The sequence below is a fragment of the Dermacentor andersoni genome, chromosome 5 (genome assembly GCF_023375885.2).
Source record: "Dermacentor andersoni chromosome 5, qqDerAnde1_hic_scaffold, whole genome shotgun sequence".
In the NCBI taxonomy this organism is placed as follows: Eukaryota; Metazoa; Arthropoda; class Arachnida; order Ixodida; family Ixodidae; genus Dermacentor; species Dermacentor andersoni.
Genome location: NC_092818.1, coordinates 195,644,156 through 195,661,074, shown reverse-complemented (window position 1 = coordinate 195,661,074; position 16,919 = coordinate 195,644,156). Strand labels below are relative to the sequence as shown.

The 16,919-nt window shown below is 43.6% G+C and overlaps 1 protein-coding gene across 2 annotated transcripts in view; it reads left to right on the top strand.

Moving 5' to 3' along the window:
• The window catches only part of LOC126531808 (uncharacterized), an 84,373-nt gene that overhangs the window by 48,656 nt on the left and 18,798 nt on the right, over positions 1-16,919 (top strand). For both annotated transcript variants that reach the window (XM_050179540.3, XM_050179539.2), the window contains exon 4: positions 13,383-13,635. In XM_050179540.3, the coding sequence (XP_050035497.1) occupies positions 13,383-13,635 (253 nt within the window). The remainder of the gene's footprint in view (positions 1-13,382; positions 13,636-16,919) is intronic.

Below are 16,919 nucleotides of genomic sequence, written 5' to 3'. Positions count from 1 at the left end.
GCTGATCCGCCCGCTGATCATCGGGAATGCATGACGTTGCCGGTGGAAAGAAAGCGCACGGCTGTAGATTTGGAAACTAAGTGCTTGTAGCCGATGAGGCGATTGTCGCGACCATGCTTGTATCAGATAGTGACGGCAGCGATGATGCAGTAAGACAGACTGCCTTAATGTTGTCCTCACAGGAGGCCCGGCAGATGATTCTATTCCTCTGGGGCTTAGTTTTCACGAGGAACCTTCCACTGCACTATGTGGAGCACCTGGATGCCTTGGAGAAGGATGTCGGCAAGCTTTGCGTAAAGCATGCAAGGCTGACGGCCATGGGTTTACTCGTGCAAGCCAGTGAGAAGTATGTGGAGAGATGCTTGTGGTGATCTCGCCTCAGCGTTTCTTCTGGATTTCTTAAGCTGACAGGCTGCTGCGGCAGCCCTCTCGCAATTCTTAAAGGCCCCTTATGGAGCCACCAATGCGATACCTCGGCAGTGCTTGCATATCAGTTGCCACTCATGACCCCTCTTTGCAGTTCTTATAACAGTGCCATTCTTTAATGCCGACAGCCGTGGCTTGTTACAAACGATCGGAGTGCCCAGGAAGCAGTTAAATGAGCGAACACAATCAGCAGCTGGATGCAGGAAGGTGGTGGGGATGGGCACTGGCCTCCCTGCCATTATAGTTTTCTCACATCAGCTCTGCCATCCTTCTATTTTGATTTTTATTTCATGCAACCCGGTTAGAAAAATGGAATTTTCGTGGCACCTGAATATTGTTATAAGTGGGTTTCACCGTATTAGAATATATGGTATCAATTTGTAGAAGGAATGTGCTTTCTAATTGTATTATTTTCAAGCAAGCATCTATTAAAAGTTCTTTGAAAAAAATTATTTGTTAAAAAATTTTTTTTACAAATACGAGAAAACTTCATAAGAACATCAATCCTGCTTTGCACCAAGAGAACATTTCAAAATTTCAAGATATACATTTTGAACAAAATAGCTATATACAACATTCCTGAAAATATAAGGTTCCTATCTGTAGAAGTTCTTTATATACAATGGAAAATGTTAACCCTAGTAGCTATCGTGCTCATGCGAACTGCTGTGCGGCACTGCAGAGCGCAATAATTACACAATGCCAAGGTCCATTTCCGGCCACCTTCTTGCACAAAGCTACATTCTTTGTGCCACCACTGGCAAGGGGTCCTGCTCAAACGACATTGACACCTTGTAGATTAGAACTGTGACCTTTAGAACACACCGGATATATTTTGTCTGTTTACAGCACACTTCATGCACTGCATTTATAAAACAATGCACCACTTTCTGTCTTTTTTAAATTTTATTTTAATGCATGAATCCAAAAATAATTAAGTAATATATTTTCAGAGATAATTTGCCAGTGCAATACAAGTTTCAAAAGCTGGTTCATTAGGTTGCATTTAAATGCAACAAACCTTGTTAAATTTGGTGCAGTGATTGCAGAGAAAAACGAATTCTCCCGAATGGGAAGAATGGGAAGAAGCCCGAATGGGAAGAAGCCCTCAAAAGCCCGGACCTCAAACTCCAGCTCAAGGCCGTCCAGAGGGCCCAAGAACTGGCGGAGCGTCACCACGTTCCCGTCCCGACTTGGGCGTCGCCTACGGTTTCGGCCCGTGGAGCTCCCCGTATGGGATCTCTAACGGCTTAAAACTCCTCAGGGCCTCACTGAAGTTCTTGACTGACTGACTGACTCCTTTTACATGTATTTAGATAGGAGCACCCGAGCTAAAGCTTCCGCACATCCGGCACACAGCAAGCGTCGTCCGCTTGTGTTACAATGTGCTCCATTTTGACGAGAGCTCCGCGGCCAGAGTCTGTCTCAGTCTTTGCGCGAGAACCATAATTCGACTTTGTTGCGTTGTGGACTGCAAACTTAGCGACTGGCAATATGTCAAGCTGCGACATCGTGTCCCTCTGCAAGGCAGCAGACGAGCGGACTGGCTGCAGCGCATCGGACTGCCGCTATCCGATCGGCGCCAGAATTTTCGCGTTTGCGGCCGTCATTTTACACCAGAAGATTACTACCACAATAATGTTTTGTGAGTCCGGTATTAGGGTAAACGCAAGCGCAAGGAGAAAGGGCCTGGCCACTTGACCCTGTCGTTTCACGGGATGAGCAGAAGCGCAAATGTGAATGGTCTGCACGGTGCAGCCACCTGGTGGCACAGGGCTAAACCACACAGTAGCAGTAACTAAATGTGTTCTTCTTTGCTGCTGGTGTAAATTTTTCGCAGGAGTGTAATCGTTAACACGTTGGTTTTTTGTAAATGTTTAAAATGTTTTACACTTGGTTAGAGCAATATTAGCACTTTGTTTGGCTGGTTAAGCTCTGTGCCAGCAGGCGGCTGCACCGTGCAGACCGATCAGGCCGCTCACATACGTCTACGCTAAAGTTCCTTCATCAGCTTGAGTTTATGCCTCCAGTCATCCATCGAAACACCCAGCTCACCTGTGATTACCGGAATACCAGACACGTTCGGCGCTGCGACAGAATGCACACAATGCACGCTGCTTTGATAGCTCTCGCTTGGGGTAGTCTGCCAAGCAGCTGGCGGAGAGTTTGGAGAGGCTTCGCGCACGCGCGCTCACTCCTAGAGAACCGGAAGTAGACGACACGACGTGTCGTCACGACACAGAGCCAGTGAAGGTGGAGCTTATCCCCGATCACTCGGCGAATGAGTTGAGGAGAAAATGCATGACTATGGAGGAAGGTAACTTGTAATCATCCGTAGCTCTCTTAATATGAGATGTTTCGGACAAATTGTTGTGCGAATGATTAACCTTACCTGTACCCTACGTGTCTACAAAATTTGTCTGAACCGTTTCAGGGGCCCTTTAAAAGGTCAAAATTCAAGGTTGCTTTTACTTGTGATTCAAGTAGCGATTCGATCACAATTTGAACGTAAAAAATTAGTGGAGTGATATTGAGAGAGAGAGAGAGAGAGAGAGAACAACTTTATTGTGTGCCCGGGATGGGGTCAAGGGAAGGGGAAGAGGTACGAGATACTCTTCTGTCTTCTTCCCCCATTAGGCGGTAGCCAGGAGCCCTCAATATCACTCCAGCCGGGGCCCAAGGGCTCCTGACAGGAGTGATATTGAGAAGTTCTAATGTGTTAAGAAGCTTAATGGAATCCCATACTCGAATTTTGCATACTTAAATCTTATTCGTATTTGAGTTTTGTATATTAGTAACTTGAGATAGGATCGTGCATTATAAATGTAGTGGAGCAAGTAACCTAAAGTTTGATTTGCATTGTTGGTAATGCCTGTACAAGTTCATCAAGTGAAATTAGCCGTAATATGAACCCAGTGGTGGTCCAACTGTGCCATTTGCTCCATTTTGCTAAATGCGACTTGCCTGCTCCCTTGCCTGCGACTTCCCAGCACCCACTCAAGTGCCATTTGCACCAACTGCGCAAAAGTGCGATGTTTCCGCGTTTTCACGGCAATGCAATGTTTTCAGTAGGGTTATGCAGCTACAGTCAACGACCGGTTTTTCGGACGCACAATTTTTCGGACGCCTTCGCGGCACCACCACGGTAGCGCTACCCGTAGAGTAAATTTATAAGACCGTCTGAAATTTCTGACACTAAAAGCCCTTCGCCGTCCGATTTACCGCAATTTTTGCCATCACCGCAGGTCCCAGACGGCATTGATGGAAGCCACCACCACCACCGTTTTTTCTCGCCGTTTCGAACAGGTGCTCTCGCACGCAGATCCACTGGCCGCCGTAGCTACCACCACGACTTCTTACTGTTCGGTGCTTTTCATGAAAACAATTCACCACTGCTAGCAACGGCGCCGACTCCACCTTTGTAATCCTCGCCAGTGGCTTCCCAGCTCACAAAGCATGACGCGTTGCTTAATGCCGGTTCCCGAAAGTCAGCTTCGCCTCAATACTGTCATGCAGTGAAGCATACGCGAAGTGTTGCGGCGAAGCATACCAAGGGTGGGAAGAGGCAATTGTGCGCTAACTCCCCTCCTCTCTACGGTCACAAGGACGCTCCTGCTACTCACAATGAGATTGTTAAATTTTTCTACATGTATAGAAGGGTCTTTCCACCCCCTCATCCCAAGTTGGATAGGGCACAAGCCGTTTTGCTTAGACTTGTACAGACCAGCACATATCCGTGTCTGTCCGCTCTCCACGAGGCTTACCCCAACGTGTATCGCGACGACGCCTGCCCGTCCTACAAGCAGACCTCCACTCTAGCTCACATGCTCTGGGAGTGCGGGTCGACATACCCCAAGTTGATCAAGGAGGAGTGGGACTCGCTTCTGTGTAGCCAAGCTCTAGAAAAGCAAATCCTGGCTGTCCAGCGTGCCCGTGACTGGGCCGGTGGGCTAGACCTGCCGGTCCCGATGTGGGACTAGCCGGGTGCGTGATGAGTTCACATCCTCGCCGAACCTGCAATAAAGTTTCTTCACTCACTCACTCACTCACTCACTCACTCACTCACTCAAATTGTCACAGGACACAGTATGTATTCCTTAAATATACATGCATGCACCCGCCGTCTCCTGTCACGTTACGAGCACCAATAGACCTAACAACTGTACTGGCAGGCTTTCAGAGCTATTTCGGACGTGCCTGTGGCGATTTGAGCCCGTGGAGGCAGCAAAAGGTAATGCTTCGACAGGTCGGTCGGGCATCGGCAACAAAAGTTATGGTTTTACGCCGAATCAACCCGTATCTATTCGTAGAGGCCACACGACACGGGAAGCCGACAAAGCGCCTCACAACGAAAATGAGTGTACGGGATCAGTGCTAGGCAGTATCGAAGATACATGCATAGGCATATATTAGTTGGGGGGGGGGGGCAAAGTATGTCATTTGCCCCCCCCCCAAGGAGAGGGGGACATGGCAACTGTAATGTGTGACAAAATTTTTATGTTCCTGGTTTGGTTAGAAGCGTTACAAATAATTAATGAGCTGCCATTTTTCCTTCCCTATTTTCAGGCATCATAATACATTCAGTCTTATTTTCAGTGATGTCCTAGGTCAACTAAAGATATTTCATTTATATTTGGTGATAATAAAGGGCACATTATGGGCAGTATATAGGTAAACTTTAAAGACAAGGGACTAATTATGGCATTTGTAGTAAATTATGCATGTAAGCTATCTGGAACTTTATGAATGTGTTTTGTGAACAAAGAATTTATCCCGTTGCCCTGGAAGAACGGTGAACTCAACAGATATCAAATCTAGCGGAAATTGAGTGGGGGGCAGGGTTATAAAGCAATAAAACATTGAATAGCCCCCTCAGCACTTGTTGTGGTGGCTCTCAACAGATTCGCTGGACATCCACTGTTGCAGAGCTGGGATGGCCAGTCAAATTTTTTTTTATTATTCTGTGAGTGAGTTATGTTAATTGTACGTTGTTGCGTTTAACCTCAACAATGCTATTACCTAAACTAGCGGTACATTTATGCTGTAGACTTAAACAGCAAGTACAATTCTTTGTAAAAAATGTGCATTTTTTATGTGCACTGTACTGCTGCTACAGGGCAGGGCCTGGGACCACTGTGAAGCACTGATTGCCTTTTGTCCCTGTACCATCTTGAGATTTTATATAGTTGCAAGAGATAAATGCAAATTCAGATCATTTTTCGGGACCCCATGGTTCACCATGTGTGATCGATAAATGGGTCCCTGTCTGTTAAATATAACTGACAGAAGCCTTTCCAAGCTATTTCAACTGTTGTAATAGTAATTTGCAACACACACACACACATACAGAGAGAGAGAGACTGAGTGAGAGGTCAGACCGTCTGCAGTTTGCCCCCCCCCCGCTTTAGAAATAGTTAGTGCGCCACTGAATACATGTGTCTTAGATACTCTTTGGGTATCTTGTGTCTGTACCATGTTACATCTGGCAAGACTTGTATCAGTATCTGTATTTCCGATACATGAAGGAATGTATAATGTATTCTAATATACAAGATATGGCTCTCGCAACATCACCGTGCGAAACAGTGAACGTTGGCGGACCTCCGCTTCTCAAGCCAATGCTGCTGCCACTAAGCCACCTGACTAAAACTAAAGGTAGCGACGTTCTCTATCTTTCCCCAAGACTCCTCCAGCGAGGGCAAACGATGAGGTCTGCGTGTCCCTATTGGCAGAGCAGAGTCGCGTGGTGGCACTTGCACCGTCTCGACGAAAACAAGCATGCGAACATCTGCGCACAGCCTACCTTTTTTTTTTTCTCTCATTTTTTTTTAGTTGCATCACTGCCATGACACTTGCTTGCAGCCACCGTACTGTGCTGCATACGCCAATGCATGCGGTGACTTTCACGCAAATTTTGATGCCGCAATTATCGAAATTGGCCATTATCGAAATTTCTCTTGCATGGTCTTTATTATGAAGTCTGGAGCATGCAAGAATGGGGTCGCCTTGCATCTAGTGGCGTTCACATATTGTTTTGAAATGAAAGTATTATACTTTGAACAAGAAAAACAACACTTTTGAGATACGAACAGACATTTCATTCAAATGAAACAATGTTGGTCGGAGTTGGGAAATGTTCAAGCTAACATTTTTGTGCATACGCATTTGCTGCTACATTATACAGGGTGTCACATGTAACTTGAGTCAAACTATAAAAATATGCAAATGCGACCTAGCTGTACAGAACCAAAGTAATGTTTGCCGTTGCTTGGATATAAATTATTTTTTGAATTCTGCCTAATTAGATCGTTAGTCTTAATAAAAAAAAATTATGGGGTTTTACGTGCCAAAACCACTTTCTGATTATGAGGCAATTTTCCGGAAATTTCGACCACCTGGGGTTCTTTAACATGCACCTAAATCTAAGCACACGGGTGTTTTCGCATTTCGCCCCCATCGAAATGCGGCCACCGTGGCCGGGATTCGATCCCGCGACCTCGTGCTCAGCAGCCCAACACCATAGCCACTGAGCAACCACGGCGGGTCATTAGTCTTAATAGTCAACATCTCAAATATTATGATTAGATGAAAAGAGAAAATTGTAGAGCAGGATCAAAAATTCCTGACACAGCCTTCTGTTGCTCAGTACGTGCTACTACATAAAAGTGTTTTTCCGAGTGAGAAAGAAGCCCACAAATACACGCAAAATTGCCGCGCGACTGGCCGCTCGAGGCTCTTTGGGGGTATATGCGGCCTACTTTCACGCTCAGAAAAACACTTTTATGTAGCACGTATCGAGCAACAGAAAGCTGTATCGGGAGTTTTTCTGTTGCTCTACAATTTTGTCATGGACACTTTTCATCTAATTATAATATTTGAGAAGTTGATTAATTGAGACTAATAATTTAATTAGGCAGAATGTAAAAAATATAATCTGAGTATCACCAAGCGACGGCAAACAACAAAAGGCACTTGAGTGCCATTTGAGCCAGCTGCGCAAAGGTGCGGTATTTTTGTGTTTTCACGGCAATGCAATTTTTTCAGTAGGGTTATGCAACTACAGTCAATGACCAGCACCGCCACGGTACTCCATAGAGTCACTGTATGAGAACGTCTGAAATTTCGGACGCAAAAGCCCTTTGCAGCCCGATTTTCTGGACTTCTTTCCATGACCGCAAGTCCGAAACGGCATTCATCGAAGCCACCACCGCTGCCATTTTGATTATCTTGCTGCCTCGAACAGGCACTCTCACACGCAGATCCGCTGGCAGTCGTACCACCGCGGCAGCGCTTGGCCTAGCTACTTCAACGTTCGCTAAGAAGCATCTTGCTGTGTGGTGCCGTGTTTTTTATTAAAACAATTTGCCACAGTTAGCAATTCCGCTGACTCCACCTTTTTTAGCTTCGCCAATGGCTTCGAAACTCGGAAAGCACCACGCGTTGCATAATGCCGCTTCCCGAAAGTCAGCTTCGCCTTAATATAATAGTGTTACGCGGCGAAGTATTGCGGTGAAGCATCACAAGAGTGGGAAGATGCTATAGGGGATATGCGAAATTCCCCTATAGTATCTATAGAAGCAGGCTTTCCCAGACAGCTCTCTAGCTCGAACCAACATGGCCATGTTCCGTCCAGTTATACTGTTAAACCTGGGACGCGTTTTCAAATCTTGGATGGTGCGACAGAAGGAAGGCAGCTCAAATTGTGTGAGCAGCCCGCATGTTTATACCTTAGGAAGCTTTAGCTCGGGCCCAACTCCGACGCGGCCTATTCAAATACATGTAAAAGGCAAAAACATTTTTCTTAGGTAACCCCTGGAGCAATATTAATTAAATTCGTTGCATTTGAAAGAGAAAGGTAAATTCCAGTGACCATTGGAAGCGGAATTTCTATTTAGGGCCTGAATTTCCCGAAGACAATTTTCAAAAATACAAAAGTTACAAAAGATAGATGCACCAAGCTTATGAATTAATAGCTCTGCATCAAGAAAAGATATTTCGGTTCTGTAAATGGCATCCAATATATCATTCAAAGTGAACAAATTCGATATGTTAATTTATATCTTACGTGAATTTGCTACATTGTGTACAAGGGTTCTGCAAAATCTGTATTTTCATATTGCTGAATATTTTTGGATTCATGTGTAACATATCAGTTTTTGTCCGCTTTAGACATACTATCAGATGCAATTCACAGAATTGTCATATCAATTTTTCTTGCCGAGTTACGGAGTTGTATACTTGATAGTGTCGTTTTCTGAAAATTTTTGATTTTTGCCAATTTTTAATAAATAATTGACAATCTAAATAAAAAATTCGAAACTAACAGTCACTAGATTTTAAGTTTCTCTTTTAAATGCAACAAACCTCATCAAATTTGGTGCAGTGATTGCCGAGAAAAATGAATTCTCCTTTTACATGTATTTAGATAGGAGCACCCGAGCTAAAGCTTCCTCTTATTTATGATTCTAACTTGAGGTATGTCATCATGATTCGCTCAAACTAGGTGTGTGGAGAAGCAAACTTGCAGAGTTTTGCATATCTCTTATTGTCACGGGACACAGCCTGTATTCCTTAATTATATACACGTGCACCCACCATTTCCTGTCACAGTACATGCACCGATATGCCTAATAATTGTACTGGCATGCCTGCAGGGCTATTTCGGATATGCCTGTGGCAATTTGAGCCTTTGGGGGCAGTAAAAGGTTGGTCGGATTTCAGTGACAAAAGTTATGGCTTTATGCCGAATCGACTCGTGTCTATTCGCAGAGGCCACACGACACATGGGAAGCTGACAACCCACCTCACAACGAAAGCGAGTGTATGGGATGGTATGAACGTTGTTCTCGACCACCAACGCCATTTTTTGCAACACACTGTATTGAGGTATCTCAGCACCGTTCATAGATGCATAGTCTTTTGTCGAGCTTCTAGCATTGTAATTGGGTGTAATACACATTTTGCCTTGTGCGTTAAAGCATATCAAAACACATCTGTCATACTTAATGCACATAAGACATTTGCCATCACTTTCTGTCTCGTGCCTCATGGGGCAAATTGTTCTAGCTCATTTGTAATTTTATGTCTGTCTTGTGCCCAGGCGCATGTCTTTGTTCTCGTTATGCTACAAAACTTTAATTGTTTACAAAACTAAGTTCCTTGCCTACCCAAATAAAAATGTTCGCCACATACCGTGCATGGTATACCGTCAATGGGAAGGCAAGCTTAAGTGGTTGCTGTTGGCTTTGTGTTTTGCTTCACTCTTGAGCAGCACTTGCTGATTGCACAGTAATATAACAAGCTTCGGCAAATGGCTGCAGGTTATGGCCGTACTACTCCAAATGTTCCAAAAAGACGAATTTTCCTGCTCTGAAACTGCTGCGAAATACTGGTGTGGCTGCTTCTAAACTACTCTAGAGCATCATTTTTCCTGCTCTAAAAATTGCCCCAAATCCTAAACTGGCTGGACCACCACTGGGTGCTGCTCGCACCACAAGAGGTTTGTGTTTGCGTTTATTGTGCTAATTCCAACCTTCGTGTCTCCACGCTTGAGAATGTAACCGGCATGGAAATCTCATTGGAAGGCATGAAAGCATTGTGCCTTTGCGGCTCCACAACCACAGATTATATGCTAGGTGAATGCGAGCGCTGCCCACGGAGTGAAAGCCTCACTTTGGCCAGTCTGGAAATGGTCAATGAGGACGAGGTCACATTTGCTGTTTGGGAAAGCGATGACTTGATCAAGAAGACATCGTCTCCAACCCTTTTTGTGAACGAGCTCGGCAAATGGGTGACCAAATGGATTCCTCACGAATGCATACGCCACACTCAAGCTGCGGCCATTCATGAGGCAAAGAAGTGCGAGCAGCGCGGAAGCATTGTTATGCATTTTGATTTTGTGGAAAACTGAACTGTCCTTCTCTCAGATGAAACACAATCGTACCATTGGCGCAAGAAAAAAAATCTCCAGTTTCACCTGTGCCGCTGCAACAAGAAAGGCAACACACAACTTTGCTGTCATAAGCGATGACATGCATGACGACGCAGCGCATGCCTGCTAGGCCCTAAGTAGAGTGCACGAAGTGTTAGATGAAAAAGCAGCCATCTGCTGTCACGTAACATACGTCAGCGATGGTGCAGCAAGCCATGTTAAAAATAGGTAGCAACTGTATGAGTTGTGCCACTCCAAGTATACCTCCGGTAGGTGGATATTTTCCACTACCAGGCATGGGAAGAACACCTGTGACGATGTGGGTGGACTCCTTAAGCTCCAAGCTTCCCTGCACAACCTGAGGTCTGGAAGTGCCCATCTCAGTTCATTTGGCAAGTGAGATAGTCTCCCAACTTAGCGGCAACATCAAGAATGTGGCCTTGCTCCATGTGCCTGCTGCAGCCATCGAGGAGCATTGTCAGTGGAGTGAAGTCAGTGCCACTTGTGCCGGGAATTCAGTCATGGCATGTGTGGATGCGTGCCTATGATCAGTCAAGCGGACATGCGCTGTCCGTTGCAAGAACTGCCGCTAGCCAGCTGACTGTGATTAAACCCTTTTAAATACTAACTGCAAATGACGTGTGATAAGTTCGTCCGAGCACAAGTAATGTCGAGTTTGTCCTCTCTTGCGTGTCAGAAAACAAAGCAGAAAACATGTTCTCTGTTCTCTGTTCTTGCCACAATAAGAAACCCAGGTAAGCTTTCCTTCATTTGTAGCAAGAGTCACCTTTTATTTTTTTGATAGAGAGTCCAAATTGTTGAAAAACCTCATTGTTATTTTTAACGACCAAGCATTTGTTAACTCGATTTCTTCTTTTTTTATCCAATCGGTCTCAGTACCTACTCTTTAGGTCTTCTCAATCCTCCACCTGCAGTGTAACGTCTGGCATGCCTCAAGGCTCAATATTACGTGCGCTTCTATTTTTGCTTTTCATAAATGATCTACCAAGTAATATTCCTGTTGAAATCCGCATGTACATGATTGTGTTTTGTACCATACGATTAAAGCTCCTCATTATCCCATTCTTTTTAATGATTCATTTGCATCATTTCAATCATGGTGTGAGACTTGGCAGATGCAAATCAACTTCCGGAAAACTGTATCTGTGTCATTTACCAAACATTCGTTCTCTGTTTACCTATTCGTATAATGGCTACCTTCTAGGAGATGTTTCGCAATGTAAATATCTAGGTCTTCTATTTACTCAGGACTTATTTTGGTCACATCACATCAAACTCATGTGCAACTGTGCGCTCAGAAGGTTAGGCTACTTGTAACGCACATTACGTTCAGCACCGCTTAGCACACGACTCCTCACTTATAAAACACTGGTTCATCCAATACTGGTGTATGGCTCTGTCGTATGAAACCTACACAAACTATCTGACATAAACAAAATTTAATCTGTCCAGGAGAAAGCTGTACGCTTCATTTGTCATCGCTTTGACAGGTATTTTTCGCCTAGTTCCCATCTTCTTAGTCTTCAACTTACCAGCCTCTCTTCTCGTCGTTGCATTGAATTTTGGAAGTTTCTTTATACTCTAATTAGCTCCCCACGATTTTCTCTACTTAGCAAATACATCGCACCCACTAGACCCACAGCCACCAGACATCCCCATGATTTGAATATGTCCACTTTTCACCATCATACTGATGCGTTTAAATACAGTTTTTTTGTCTGTTCTGTAGAATTGTGGAATGCTCTGCCTGGTTATGCACGATCTTTACCACTCGATGAATTTCTATTGTATATTACTAATCATTGGTGTTCAGTGCTCTTTTTATGCTTTTCCATGTATTGTAGTTCTCCACTCCTGCGATAGCCCTTCGGGGCTGCAGTATGTTGAAATAAATAAAATAAATAAAAAAATTAATAAATGTTAACTTGAATGAGTCATCGCGGCACTAAAGCCAGCACGCTCAACATGGACCTCTCTGGCCCATTATATTTTGTGAATAAAGCAAATGAGGGAACATTGCACCCATGTTTTGCCCGACATAAGCGGACTTCCATCCGAAATTTTTTTCAAAAATCGGTGCCGGAGCTTTTTCTTTTTTTTTTCTTTTGAAAGTGAGTCATTTTTAAATCTTGCCTATTTAACTATCGTTTTCTTCTCTTGTGTTTCATGTATGAAGATAATATTTTACATAAATGTTGCAAAGAGAACATTCTATGTTCAAAACTTTTTTCAAGTTTCTGTGTGAAATAGGAGTAGTACCAAGACGCATCAAAGTTACAAAATTTTTCTTATTTTGGCCATGTTCTGAATGTTCTTGCATTTTCTTTTTTCATTTGTGGACAGCAAAAAAAATGCATGGAACTAATTTACTGTGAAGTGCATGAAAATCAGCAAAAAAGGTTTTCGGCACATTTTTAATTTGCATTTAATTCGGCTGTGAAATTGGAAAATATTGTGGTAAGCAATAGGAGGATGGCCCGCAACTCCGCCTTCAAATATTTTTTTGGCTTGCTGGGAACGCATTTCAGGAATAAAATTTTCAGTTCCATGCAGTTTGAATATTCCTACATGACATATATATATATATATATAAAGAAAAACAGACAAAACAAACTTATCAAGTGGACATGCATGTTTGATCTCTTGGAATCACCCTCTATTCAAATCAACCAGAAGTAGAAAACATCTGCGTCATCACATGAAGAAAGCGAGACATAGGTATCGTCGCACAGTGTAAATGTTGAGGGGAAATGCCTCGACTTTTGAGAAGGGTTATGTTTAACCACTCTTGCCTTTTTTATTATGGCACGCTGACACAAAATTCTTGTGAGAAAACATTTCTTGAGAGATACCTTCTGTAGCTAAGCATACAGCAAAAGCTGTTACAGGGTCTCTAAAGTCTTTCAGTTGTGAATAGTGCCATTGTCCATTCTCTTCTCCTATGTTCTGCTTGGTGCCTAAGACACCATGATGAGTCTCTGAGTCCCTGTGTGTGGTGACACAGGCTACCCCCGGGCTGAGTGGCGGCTACATGGTGCCCTCTCCCTCCATCGGAGCCATGGAACGTGGGATGTCTCCCCTTGGGGGTGGCTGGGTCCTGCAGCGTAGCCTGCGCCAACGTCTTGGCCCGCTGTCTGGTGGAGTGAAAGCGCGCCTTGGACTGCGGCCATTTCACCCGGCCGGGCTGTTGCTCCGGTCCAGGCTGGGATTGAGGCCAGTTCAGACCAATGGAACCCGTGCTGCACAGTCACGCAGGAGTAAGTTCACAAATGTTAATCCACCGGGCTGGCACCTCGTGCATCATTTGTCAGAGGCCTTGTCCCGCTTATTTATTTACTTACGTATACCAGAGCCCGATATAGGGCTATAGCAAAAGTGGAAACATTATAAATTACTATACATTACACATTAAAAAGCATGTGCATACACAAAAAGATGAATGATCAAAAAGAAGCGCTTTGCATGTTAGCGAAGTGCTTACAAGTGGTAGCTATAAAATTTTTTAGTGATAGTGAATGAATGTTACTGCGTAGAAAATTCCAAAGCACTATTGTATGATTGTACATGGAAAAAAATTGTATTCGAATGTGTTAGTACGAGCATAAATAGATGTTACATGCAAGGAATGGGAGCTACGGGTGCAACTTGCGTTAGTAAACTTGATATAGTTAGTCAGAAAGACCAGACGTCAACTTATTAATTGCATAAAAGCTTTAAGGCTTCAATGCGATAATGTGAAAAATGGCTAAATTTTCAAAAATTTTCGAGCCTGTGTTGGTGGGAAACTGTGGCTGTGATTTTGGCAAACGAAACGGATAGATTTTCCTTGAACATTATTGAGCGAGCTTATTTCACATTGTTTGTCATCATCATCATCAGCCTATTCATGTCAACTGCAGGACGAAGGCCTCTCCCTGTGATCTCCAATAACCCCTGTCCTGCGACAACCGATTCCAAATAGCACCCGCAAATTTCCTAATTTCGTCGCTACATCTAGTCTTCTGCCGTCCTCTACTGCGCTTCCCTTCTCTTGGTACCCATTCTGTTACCCTAATGGTTCAACGGTTATCTAGTCTGGGCGTTACATGACCTGCCCAGCGCCATTTCTTTCTCTTAATGTCTATTAGAATATTGTCTATGCCTGTTTGCTCTCTGATCCAAACTGCTCTCTTTCTGTCTCTAAAAGTTATGCTTAGCATTCTTCATTCCATCGCTCTTTGCGCGGTCCTTAACTTGTTCTCAAGCTTCTTTGTCAGCCGCCAAGTCTCTGCACCGTATGTAAGCACCGGTAAAATGCACTGATTGTATACTTTCCTTTTCAATGATAACAGTAGCTCCCGCTCAGGAGCTCACGACTTCTGCCGTACACGATCCAACCCATTTTTATTATACTGTGAATTTCCTTCTCATGGCCTGGTTTCTCTCTGATTAGTTCCCTAGGTAAACGTACTCTTTAACAGACTCTAGAGGCTGACTTGCGATCTTGAACTCTTGTTCCCTTGCCAGGTTATTTATCATTATCTTTGTCTTCTGCATATTAATCTTCAGCCCCACTCTTACACTCTCCCTGTTAAGGTCCTCAATCATTTGTTGTAACTCGTCCGCAGTGTTGCTGAATATAATAATGTCATTGTAAACCGAAGGTTGCTGAGGTATTCGCCGTCGATCCTTACTCCTAAACCTTCCCAGTTTCATAGCTTGAATACTTCTTCCTAGCACGCAGTGAATAGCATTGGAGAGATTGTGTCTCCTTGTCTGACGCCTTACTTTATAGGTATCTTCCTACTTTTCTTGTGTAGAATTAAGGTGGCTGTGGAATCTCTGTAGATATTTTCCAAGGTATTTACGTAAGCGGTCTGTACTCCTTGATTACGCAATGCCTCTATGACTGCTGGTATCTACTGAATCAAATGCTTTTTCGTAATCTGTGAAAGCCATATAGAGAGGTTCATTGTACTCTACGGATTTCTCGATAACCTGGTTATGACATGGATGTGATCCATTGTAGAGTAACCTTTCCTGAAGCCAGCCTGCTTCCTTGGTTGACTAAATTCCAGTGTTGTCCTTATTCTATTCAAGATTATTTTGGTCAATATTTTATATAATACTGGGAGTAAGCTAATGGGCCTATAATTCTTTAGTTCTTTAACGTCGCCCTTTTTGTGGATTAGTATAATGTTTGCATTCTTCCAGTTGTCTGGAACCCTTGCAGTCAATAGACACTTTAGACCGCCAGTTTTCCTAGCATTATGTCTCCTCCATCTTTGATTAAATCGACTGTTATTCCACCCTCTCCTGCCGCTTTTCCCCGTTTGATGCCTTGCAAGGCCTTTCTGACATCTCTAGTTACAGGAGGAGTTTCTGTATGCTGTTCATTATTGTTTTGAATAAAGCGCTCCTCAGTCGTCTGGGTACTGTAAAGGTCAGTATAGAATTCTTCCGCTGCATTTACTATATCTTCGAGATTGCTGATGGTATTACCCTGCTTATCTTTTAGTGCATATATCTTGGTTTGTCCTATGCCAAGCTTCCTTCTCACTGATTTCAGGCTGTGTCCATTTTTTACGGCTTCTTCAGTCTTTCTCACGTTATAGTTTCGAATATCACTTATTTTTGCCTTGTTGATCAGTTTTGACAGTTGCGCGAATTCTATCTTATCTCTTAAGTTGGACAGTTTCATTCTTTGTCGTTTCTTTATTAGGTCCTTTGTTACTTGGGAGAGCTTGCCTACTGGTTGCCTTGGTGGCTTGCCTCCCACTTCAACTGCTGCCTCTGAAGCTGGCCTCGTTACGGTTTCATTCATTACCTCTATGCCATCATCATCTCTCTCTTCTAAGGCTGCATATTTATTTGCAAGTACCAGCCTAAATTTGTCTGCTTTTACCCTTACTGCCTCTAAGTTGACCTTTCTTGACCAATTTTACTCTTTCTCTGTTTAAATTGAGGTGGATCCTGGCCCTCACTAACCTATGATCACTACATTTTACCCTACCTATTACTTGAACATCCTGCACTATGCTGGGATCGGGAGAAAGTATGAATCAATTTCATTTCTTGTTTCACCATTAGGGCTTTTCCATGTCCATTTTCTGTTGCTACGTTTCCTGAAAAAAGTGTTCATTATTCTCAGCTTATTCCTTTCTGCGAATTCTACCAGCATCTCACCTCTAGCATTTCTAGAGTCAACACCGTAGTTGCCAATTGCCGGTTCACCTGCCTGCTTTTTCCCCACTTTTGCATTGAAGTCCCCCATTACTACTGTATACCGCATTTGCACTTTTCTCATCGCTAATTCAACATCTTCATAAAACTGATCTACTTCCTCATCGTCGTGACTGGACGTTGGAGCGTAGGGTTGTACTATCTTTAATCTATGCCGTTTATTGAGTTTGATTACAACTGCTGCTACCCTCTCGTTGATGCTGTAGAATTTGTCAATGTTGCCTGCTATGTCTTTATGGATTATGAATCCTGCCCCGTATTGCTTCTTATCCGGGAGACCTCTATAGCAGAGGACACAGCCGTTATTCTGCAATGTGTA